Raw genomic sequence first — 11,556 nt, 5'->3', positions numbered from 1 at the left:
AACAGATAATCTTGCATACTTTTTATCCTTCCCCACCTAACATCCTTCCAAAGTGTAACTTCCTTCTGGTTTTCCTGAATTTGCACCTCCCAAATAAAGCATCAGCACTTAACCTTTACCTGTAGAACAGGGTCTACATTTGAAAATGTTTCTGTTATTCATAGCACCTAGCACATGGCATTTGGTGTTTAATAAATATTAGGAATATATGGTCAATATGTGAGAGTTCGCTTTATAGTGTAAATAACTGTGGTACTGTACTAGAGAGAAGATGTACATCAACATACAAAATATGTTAGATGGGTTTTTTCCTGGTCTTTTAATACATAATACATTCACATGGTTCAAAATTCAAAAAGTACAAAATGGATTAACTGTGAAAAGACTTCTACCTTTAACACTAGCCTAAGTTTTCTTCCCTGAGACAACCAATGTTATCACTTTTTAATGTATTTCTACAGAAGAACTTTATGAAGTTGATAGGTATATTAGCATATACATCTGTTTTTGCCCCCTTTTCCATTTAACAATATATATTGGAAATAAATATTTTGAAACAAGACATCTTGGTGATAACTCCATGTTACTATATAATTACACAAAGAGCTCCTTCATTCTCTTATATTGTTACACAGAAAGTATCCATTGTATCAACATACCATAATTTGTTTAACACTCCTTTCACTTTTGCTACAAAAATAAGCCTGTAATAAATTGTACATATGTATTTTTTCCCATTTGCAAGATAAATTACTAGAAGTGGAATCTCTGGGTCTAGAGTAACTAGTTAGCTTTTGATTGATGGTATCAACTCTTTTAGGGATGACTTTTGCTCTTCAGACACCCTCACTGCTTTCCCCTTCTCAACGACCTGGACAGCCTTCAGCAAACCATCCTGCAGAGCCTGGTTCTTTACCATGTTAGTGATCATGAAATTGACATCCCTTATGTACATCTGCCTTACTTTATCAATGTAGTGTTCTGCCTTGTTACCATGTGCTACGAAGAATGTACAAAGTGCTGTGATATCTCCTTCTTGCAGCCCATACTCCTCCAGGACAGACTCCCATACATCTCTAATGTGCTTGTTCTTGACTTTTCGTCTAAGAATGGAGGCTAAGGTGGGAAGTCCTCTCACCAGGTCTGGCAGCTTCTCAAGCACACGAGTATGCAAGCAAATGAGTACTTCAATAACATAGCTGTATAAAATATTCAATTCCATTGAAGTGAACCTACAAAAAATATGGAGAGATTCTTAAGCTGTACAAACATAAACTGAATTTTATTAGGATAATTCAAAGAACTATGAAACTACTAGGAGAAATATAAGCAGATAGGGTAGGTGGTCCTTAGAGAAGAGAATCAAGTAAGGCTCTCTTGACAGAAGATAAGCCATTTTTGGCCTAAGCCACTCTGTCATCTAAGCCTGGTCACAGTGTTTGCCCTTGAACAGGTCTCAATAATTAATAGAAAGGGAGGGAATGCAGGAACAAAGGAAAAGCTGTCAAGAAACAATAGTTCCTAGTTCCTAGAGTCCTACTTCCTCCTCAAGGGATATATATAACAATCTGATACTTATTTTTGAGTTCTGCAGGAACCAAGGCCCTCAGCCAGGTGGAGGCTGAAATGGTATGTTGACCTTTTCTGACCCTCAGGACTTCAATCAACTCGGTCAGGTTTTGCCCCAGTTCTCTGCTGAATTCTCCTCTACTCCAGCCCCTTCATGAATATGCATGTACCCTTAGCTTAAAACTTCCCCAATTTTACTGTTTGTGGAAACACTGCTTTGGGAAAGATACTTGGTGTCTCCTTACTTGCTGCGAGTAATAAATCCTTCCTTCTCTCAATCTTTGGCTTGGTTGTATCTTTTGGGCTCAACATCCACCAAGAGGTGAACCCAGTTCTGGGTAACAGAACTAGCTGTTGCAGTTTAGAAAACGCTTTAGAAATAGGGCTTGCCAATGTTCATAGTAACACTATGTACAATAGTCAAGACATGGAAGCATCCTAAATGTCCACTGACAGATGAATAGCTAAAAAAAAATGTGATATAAAGAAAAAGATGTGATACACACCCACACACACCCTGCACAATGGAATATTACTCAGCCATAAAAAGAATGAAATAATGCCATTTGCAGCAACATGGATGGACTTAGAGATGGTCACATTAAATGAAGTAAGTTATAGAAACACAAATGTCATATGATATCACTTATATGTAGAATCTTAAAAAAATGATACAAATAAACTTATTTACAAAACAGAAACAGACTCATGGACACAGAAAACAAACTTATGGTTACCAAGGGAAGAGAGGGGAGGGATAAATTAAGAGTCTGGGATTAAGAGATACACACTATTAAAAAATTTTAAAAGAAAAAAAAAGAAATAGGGCCTGCACTAAATGGATAGCTTAGATCTCAGGCCACTCATCAGTTTCTCCACAGCAGAGGAGTTTTAGTATCCATCTCTGTGTTAGTAGGACTTTGGCAAGCAAGGGACTCTGTGATGAGATGTGTACCACAATACTGGCAAGCAAACAGGTGCTCAAATTAATCTTTTTTAAATGAATGACCTTAAGAAAATGTCATTTCTTTACAATCCATTGTGGGCACCATATTAAGAAATCCAATTTTAGAATGACCACTGCAAGCTCTCACAAAACCACAAAATTCTACTGATTTCTGATTGGATACTCACTTGAGTGACAGAACTGCTGTCCACAGCTCATCTTGGGCTGCTTGGTTTGCCAAAGTCTTGCTATGACATTCAAATTTCTGTGTCAGATTATCCGTGGTGAAGTCCAGTTCTTTAAATTGTGCTTCTAAAGCTTGGAGTTTGTGGTCTACTCTATCAGATAAAAGAATAAAGGGTTAATTTAGATCAAGGCACAAAATCAAAGTTTTGCCTTAAGATAAGGCTACACGTCTTGACTATTGTAAGTAATGGTATGTGAACATTGGCAGGCCCTATTTCTGAAGTAAGTGTTTGCTAAACTGCAACAGCTAGTTCTGTTACACAAAAACTGGGTTTGTCTCTTGGTGGGTGTTGAACCCAAAAGATATAACCAAGTCAAAGACTGGTTACAATCATTATTGAGTTTGCATAGCTGTTTAAAATTTAAGATTATGAACAGATGTTCCCAGTTGCCATTGTCTCTAGTCATCATCCTAGTTCTTGCACTCTTTATATTGCCAAACGTGAACTAATTACCTCAGTTAGCTGCTGTGTCTTGTGTTTGTGTTGTACTTTATACTTGAACAAGTATTTTACACAAGCATTAATCTGATTCTCACAACAAGCATAAGATGTGAAGCAGTCATTTGTACTATTTTGCAGATAAAGAAATTGAGTCTCAAGAAGATTGAGACCTAATGTCATGGCTAACTAGTGCTGAGACCAGTATTTATTAAGGTGGCTTTCTCTACCTTATTCTGACTGTCCAAATCCTATCCATCAAGGATAAGCTCAAATTCCACTGCCTGTCTGAATTCCTCAGACTTTCTACCTGCTTCCTGACTACTGCTCTCTCACAGGGACTGCCTCTACCACTTGTCATGCCCCATCCTTTGCTTTATTTTTAGAGTTCACTTTTCATGAACTAAACTGTAAGCTCTTAGAGGGAAGGGATCAGAGACTATTTCTTGGACATCTTTATGCCTATCCCCCAATACCTAGCAGAAGTCTTACACAGAAATAATAAAACGTGGCTTGTATCATTGACATCTGTGATATTAGTGAAATGCCAAGCAGTATAACCCAATGGGGGATCTGAGTAGCTCTGAACAGCCCTGATCATCAGAGGGCACTGTGGCACCAGAATTATGTCTAACTGAACCACAAAGAACTGCAACAGCACAACTCACTTGCCCGAAGCCACCCACATTGTCTTTCATGAAGGAAGCGGCACACACATGTGCCACTTCCCTGAGTTTCTATGTCCCTAGTGACCTGAATACTGTTGTGGTTGCCTAGGGTTCTATCCTTGACCATGTTCTCTTCTTGATCTTCACTTTCTTTCAAGGCTAACAGCTTCAGATACCACCCCTGTCCTAGACCTAAATTTTCAACTATGTTTTGCACATCTCCACCTAGATGGAGGTGTCAGACTCAACTGTCTTAAGCTGACTCTATTAAGTTCCGACCACCCCACCCCACTTTCAGAAATTTTGGCAGTGGAATTTTCTCACTGCTTTGGATTTTGTTTACATATAGATAAGGCTGTGTATGAAATGTGCATTTTTGTAGGAGTGTAGGCCTACATGACCTAATATGCCAGCAATCTCTGTCTATAATTCAAAATCACATTGTCTGGCAAACTCTTTGTATTAACTTTTGGACATTTAAGAACATATTGCTTATTGGTCACCTCCAGTTTAAACTCTAGAGATAAACTCTAGCTTGCTGATCAGTATAAAGGTTTACAATTGGAGCAGTTCTTTGGAATCCTCTCACCAAAAGGCATTCCCAGATTATTTCAAATAAATCCTAAACATGTCTGCAAATCTGTGTTTCTACTACAGTTCTCCAGCTCAGTTAATGACATCACCATCTATCCAATTGCTTGAACTAGAAATCTCAGAATAACTCACCATTTTTTTCCCCTGTTCTTCATCAGCATGTCTCTAATCTGTCCCCACCTCCCCATCTCCACTAAACCAGTTAATCATTATCTTTCTCCTGGACCTAGGATTACAGTAGCCTAACCGGATTTCTGCTTTTCACCTCCAATCCATTCATCCTCCAGAGATATTCTTCTAAAATACAATTCTGATTATATAACTTGACTGTTATATATCTTTTATGTCTCCCTGACTTGCCTAGTGATATTTTTGGAGCCAAGTTGGATTTCCCCAGCAGGAAACAAAGCTCTTTACCCTTTGCCCCTGTCTTCTGCCAGTCCCCTCACACATCCTAGTCATCAGGTGAGACATCTAGCTGTTGACTGAATATGGTTTGTGATTCCAGGCTTCTATGGCTTACACAGGCTGTTTCCTCAGCATAGAATTCCTTCCCATATTTCTATTTCTTATAAACTTCTACTCACCCTTTCAGATTCAACTTAAATGTCCCTCTGAAGGGCTCCTTTTCCTAGTATAAAAGGCAAAATTAGTTCTTCTCTTTATGTTCTCATAGCCCTGCAGGAACCTCATCATTATAAGGTCAGTCACATTAAGTTGTAAGTATTTTTCAATACTTCTGTTACCCCTAAGGCCATAAGCTCCTTGAGGACAGAAAACACATTTTACTTATTTTTGTAAACCTAGCATTTAGCACATCCATTAATTGAATGGAATTAGAGCACCTAGGAACAGATTTTTCTTTATTATTAATTTACATATTTTTTGAACCTGTAAGACTTTTAGACACTTTAACAGAGAAAGAAAGAATTCTAATTAGCATGTTTGTAGTTCTTTGCCTATTTTTATTCTTCATTCTTCTTCCGTTACCCATCTTCCCAGAAAAGCAGACCCATTCTTGCTCCCTCCCTGTAGCCCTTAGCAACCTTTTCATTGCCTCTTTCAAGGATATCAGGGTTGTGGTTTCATTGTTCATCTTCTTAAGGCAAAATGAAAGGAAATAAAGCAAGCAAAACAAAAACCCAGTAAAGGTTTGAATCCAGGGTTTTCTGCTGTCTTCCACTCAGCAACAGGCAGCAGCAGTGTGAGTAATTGATCTAAATTCTGCCTGAAAGGTCACTCGGTACAAGAAGCTTTTAATAGCTTGTACATCCAAATATAGTTTCAAAGAACTGATCGTGTGAACACAGGTGTCCTGGGATGCACTATAGTATCTGCCTTTGAAAAGTGACCCATAGTGTATTAACATAGCACAACAACCAGATGTATTTTCTGGTAAGTGGATATGAGAGCACACAAATTGAGAGCACACAGATGTATACGTATACCAGGATTAAATTTGATGGAAATACTACTCTCAAATTTAAAGAATAAAATTATTCACTTATAATCTAAATTAGGTTTACAGAAGCCCCAGAGCTTTTGTGATATCTTGTATCAGTGCAGAACATCTAATCATCCATAGAAACTAATAAATATTTATTATGAGCTTGTAGTATTAGATTAGGTATTGAAAATAAAAACAGGCATAAAATAGGATTCCTGAATTTAAGGGGTTTAAATACTAACTGGGGAGGGACTTAAAAGATTAAAATATACTTAAGCCCAGAAATAAACCCATACACCTACAGTCAATTAATCTTTGACAAAGGAGGCAAGAACATACAATGGCAAAAAGAGAGTCTCTTTAGCAAGTGGTGTTGGGAAAGCTGGACAGCTGCATGTAAATCAATGAAGTTAGATCACTACCTGACACCATATACAAAAATAAACTCAAAATGGCTTAAAGACTTAAATATAAGACAAGACACCATAAAATTCCTAGAAGAGAACATAGGCAAAACATTCTCTGACATAAATCATAGCAATGTTTTATTAGGTCAGTCTTTCAAGGCAATATAAATAAAAGCAAAAATAAACAAATGGGACCTAATCAAGCTTATAAGCTTTTGCACAGCAAAGGAAACCATAAACAAAACAAAAGGACAGCCTATGGAATGGGAGAAAATAATTGCAAATGATGTGACTGACAAGACCTTAATTTCCAAAATATGCATACAGTTCATAAAACTTAATAATGAAAAAGACAAACAACTCAATGAAAAAGTGGGCACAAGACCTAAATAGACATTTCTCCAAAGAAGACATACAAATGGCCAACAGGCACATGAAAAGATGCTCAACATTGCTGATTATTAGAGAAATGCCAATCAAAACTACAGTGAGGTATCACCTCACATCAGTCAGAATGGCCATCATTAAAAAGTCCACAAACGAAAACTGCTGGAGAGGCTGTGGAGAAAAGGAAATCCTCCTACACTCTTGATGGGAATGTAAATTGGTGCAGCCATTATGGAAAACAGTATGGAGATTCCTTAAAAAACTAAAAATAGAGTTATTATTTGATCCAGCCACCCCACTCCTGGGCATGTATCTAATTTGAAAAGATACATGCACCCCAGTGTTCACAGCAACACTATCTACAACAGCCAAAACATGGAAGCAACCTAAATGTCCACTGACAGATGACTGGACAAAGAAGCTGTGGTACAGATACATAATGGAATACCACTCAGCCATAAAAAAGAATGAAATAATGCCATTTGTAGCAACATGGATGGACCTAGGGATTATCATACTAAGTAAGTCAGACAGAAAAAGACAAATATATATTACTTATATGCAGAATCTATAAAGTGATACAAATGAACTATTTACAAAACAGAAATAGACTCGCAGACATAGAAAAGAAACTTATGGTTATCAAAGGAGAAGTGGGAGGAGGGATAAGTTAGGAGTTTGGGATTAGCAGATACAAACTACTTTATATAAAATAGGCAAATAACAAGGTCCTACTGTATAGCACAGGGAACTGTATTCAGTGTCTTGTAATAACCTATAATAGGAAAGAATATGGAAAAGAATACACACACACACATAACTGAATCACTATGTGGTACACCTGAAACTAACACAACATTGTAAATCAACTATACTTCAATAAAAAAGATAACATATACTTAAAAGAAACTGTATGTGAAATGTCATGTGCCGAATGAATACGAATATAAAAGTCATAAAAGATGAGAGAGTAGGTTACTGAAGCCTTACATAATTGAGAAACACTCACACTGAAGGTGGGATTTGGTCTTGGCCTTAAAGAAAATGTAGGTTTTTGCTTATCAGAGAAGAGAGAGAAGGGTATTACAAACTGGGGAAATTGTGTGAGTAAAACCACAGGGGTGGCAAGATACATGTTGTGGTTAGGGAACGATGAGTGAGTATCTCTCAAGCAAAAAGATTCATTTGAGAAAAAGAAAAACAGTAACATTAAACTGGCATAGATTTACTCATTCATTGAATAATTTATTCACTTATTCAATATTTACTGAACACTATATTATCAACTGAATGCATAAAACCTATAAATGAATGTCAGCACTATTCCAGGTATTGGGAATAAAATGATGAGTAAGACAAAAATCCTTGCCCTAAGAAGCATACTAGTAGGAGATTGAAAACAAGGATTACAAAAGAGTGGATTGTTCTAGATAGCCTTGTAAGGAGTTTGGACATATGTGAGGTGGTGGTTCTGTAAAGCTAATCTAGCAGTGGTGTTTAAGACAGATCCAAAAAGGAATAAAACCAGAGGCAGAGATGTCCCTCAGGAGACTGGCATCACAGTCAGACGTGAGGTGATGAGGGCCTAGAGTACAATGTTGGTCTTCAGAGTGGGAAGGCAAAGGGACAGATCTGAGAGAAGTATAACTCCCCAGTAACTCCTGGGGCTTGGAGTCAGTAAGTCTCACATGAATCTTCAGAAGCATTTGGGTGTCCTGAAGGAATCAGGTCCTTCCTTGCTTCAGTGGGGAAACCTTGTTAGGATCTTTGTGTCTTACCCATCCTCCCCGACACCTCCCCACACCCACTAGTTTTTCCTCATTAACAGAATCTAAGTCCAAATGTTGTTCAAGTACTGGGCAGCCGTGTGCTTCAAGGGACTTTGGGCACCCCCCACCTCCAGTCACAAGGAGGGTAAATCTTGATTAGACCAAGCCAATCATAGTAGTTTCATTATTGTTCCTATTATCATTGGCTTAGGAATGGGCAGGTGGCAGAATTCTGGCCTATGAAATGTGAGAGGAGGCTTACTGTGGGGCTTCTGAGAAAAACAGTTTTTAAACATGTGATAAAATATACATAATGTAAAATTCACCATTTTGGGTGCAATGGGTGAAGGCAGTCAAAAGGTACAAACTTCTAGTTATAATAAAATAAATGTCTTGGGGATATAATGTATAGCATAGTGACTATAGTTAATAATACTGTATTGTACATTTGTAAATTGCTAAGAGAGTTGACCTTAAAAGTTCTCATCACAAGAAAAAAAACTAACTATGTGTGGCGATGGATGTTAGACTTACTCTAGGGATCATTAAGTAATACATTCATATATCAAATCATTATGTTGTATTCCTAAAACTAATATAATGTTGTATGTCAATCATATCTCAATTTTACCATTTTTGACCATTTCTAAGTTTACAGTTCTGTGACATTAAGAACATTTACACTGTTGTCCAAACATCACCACTGTCAATCTCCAGAATTTTTTTGTCTTCCCCAGCTGAAACTGTATCCATGAAACACCAACTTTACATTCTCCCTTCTCTTCAGCCCCTGAAACCACCATTCTACTTTCTGCCTCTATGAATTTGACTACTCTAGTTCTTCATATAAGTGGAATCGTCTTCTCTTGTGACTGGGAGAAAAGTTTTTCTGATGATAAAAAGAAACACATGGGAGAAAAAGGTCTCCCTTCATCCCTCAATACTGTTGGATCTTCCTTCACATGATGCCTAGAACTGCAGCATCCACACTATTACAACCATAACGAGAACCAGCCTCAGGGAACGAGCCAGAACAGCAGAGCAGAAAGAAGAAAAGAACCTATCACAGTGGAAAACAGTATGGCAGTTCCTTAAATATTAAAAATAGAACCGCTACTATATGACCCAGCAATCCCTCTTCTCAGTATCCATATCTAAATGAAATGAAAACAGGGTATTGAAGAGAGACCTGTACTCCCATGTTCACCGCAGCACTGTAGGAGGGAAGAACAAGTCTGACTCCAATTAGATGTGCTCCTTTGGCTCTAACCCTGTGCTCTGCTTCCTGGGCTTAGTCATGCTGGTTCTGCACCATTTATAAAAGATTGTTGCCTATAGCCTAAACTACACAGGATAGCCTATTCTCAAGTCATATAAAGATAAAAAGTTGCAGAATGAAAAATAACACTGGTCTTGTTGAAGGTTTACAGGGACACCATGACCTCACCTACATGGATAGCTGCAAGAACAAAGGATTCTGACACCAAAAAGCTTGCAACAACCAATCACTTTTTAGTATAAAAAGAGTCTAAACTCTGACTTGTGGAAGATGGTTCTCCAGGACATCAGTCTGCCCTCTTCTTGGTCTGCCAGCTTTCCAAATAAAGTTGTTATTTCTTGTCCCAAAACTGCATGGTATCACTTATATGAGGAATCTAAATAAAGAAGTTAAAATCAGAAACAGAGAATAGGAAAGTGATTGCCAGGGGCTGGAGGGAAATAAGAAGAGGCTGGAAAAAGGGTAAAGGGGGAAAAAAAGGAAGAAAGACACTGTCACTGAATTAACCTCCCCTGGAACTGTTTCATTGCTAGTGTGCTTATTATGAGGAGTAACAACTTTGCCTTATTGATTAAATCTTTTATAGTTGGGGCTCTGTCCTTAAGGAGTTAACGGTTCAGTGAAGGAGACTTTATATATCAGGTTCTTCTTTGCTGAGGTTTCTTCTGAAGCCTTCCATTACTCTGGAGCTAACATTTGTTTTCTTATGAGTAGAATTGTGGCCAGAATCTTGACGAGGAAATAAAACAAAGAAGGAAGAAAACAATAGTGGGAACTCTGATGTAACCTAGTATCTCTGTCTTCAGGTCACTCAGAATAAGCCATCAGAGGACCAGCCCCAGCCCCCCAGAAGAACGTTTAGAACTGGGCAAAGAGCAAATGGTTCTGCCCAGGGATCAGAGCCTGTCAACTCCACCTAGCAGTGCTGCTTTCTCCAAGATGCTGCCTGCCCATCCAGATCCAAAACTTATTCCCTTCTCCCCACTCTCACTGACCACCTCTTGTCTGTACAGACTTAAACAGTACCTGCTGATCATTCTATCCTTGATTGCCTCTCTGGTATGTGGCCTGTTGTCTGCCCAGTTTTTTGAATTTCCTGATTTCTTCTGCCAGGCTCACCTTCCAGATTCTCCTTGTCCCTTGTCATATTGCTTTCCAAACTTCTTTTTCAAACTAATGAACTATATTTTTTAGAGCAGTTTTAGGTTCACAGCCAAAAGAGCAGAAGGTACAGGGAGATTTTTATATATCCCTGCCCTCACACAGACTCAGCCTCCCCCACCACAGACATCCTGCACCACAGTGGAACATCTGCTACAAGTGATGAACTTACACTGACACACCCTTATTACTCCAAGTCTATAGTTTACACTAGGGTTCACTCTAGGTGTTATCCAATCTACGGGTTTGACAAATGCAGAATAACATGTACCCACCATTGTAATATCATACAGAATACATTCACTGTGTGCTCTGCCTATTCTTCCCTCCCTCCCCGTTAATCCCTGGCCACCACTGATCTTTTTACTGTCCCCATAGTTTTGCCTTTCCCAGAATGTCATATGGATGGAATCATACAGCGTATAGCTTTTTCAGATTGGCGTCTTTCACTTAGCAATATGCATTTAAGTTTCCTCCATGTCTCTTCATTGCTTGATAGCTCATCACTTTTTAGCACTGAATAATACTGAATGTACCACAGTTTCTTTATCCATTCACCTACTGAAGGAATCTTGCATGTTTTTAGGTTTTGGCAGTTATGAATAAAGCTGCTATAAACATCCATATGCAGATTTTTGTGTGG

General features: G+C 38.2%; 1 protein-coding gene across 2 annotated transcripts in view; it reads right to left on the bottom strand.

Moving 5' to 3' along the window:
* Positions 1-318: 318 nt before the first annotated feature.
* WDR53 (WD repeat domain 53) overlaps positions 319-11,556 on the bottom strand; it is a 38,659-nt gene continuing 27,421 nt past the window's right edge. For both annotated transcript variants that reach the window (XM_006200923.3, XM_072963318.1), the window contains exons 4-5: positions 2,704-2,848; positions 319-1,232 (exon numbers count right to left, since the gene is read on the bottom strand). In XM_006200923.3, the coding sequence (XP_006200985.2) occupies positions 788-1,232; positions 2,704-2,848 (590 nt within the window). In that variant the 3' untranslated portion in view covers positions 319-787. The remainder of the gene's footprint in view (positions 1,233-2,703; positions 2,849-11,556) is intronic.

Source organism: Vicugna pacos, chromosome 1 (assembly GCF_048564905.1).
Source record: "Vicugna pacos chromosome 1, VicPac4, whole genome shotgun sequence".
Taxonomy (NCBI): domain Eukaryota; kingdom Metazoa; phylum Chordata; class Mammalia; order Artiodactyla; family Camelidae; genus Vicugna; species Vicugna pacos.
This window is presented reverse-complemented; position numbering and strand designations above follow the sequence as displayed.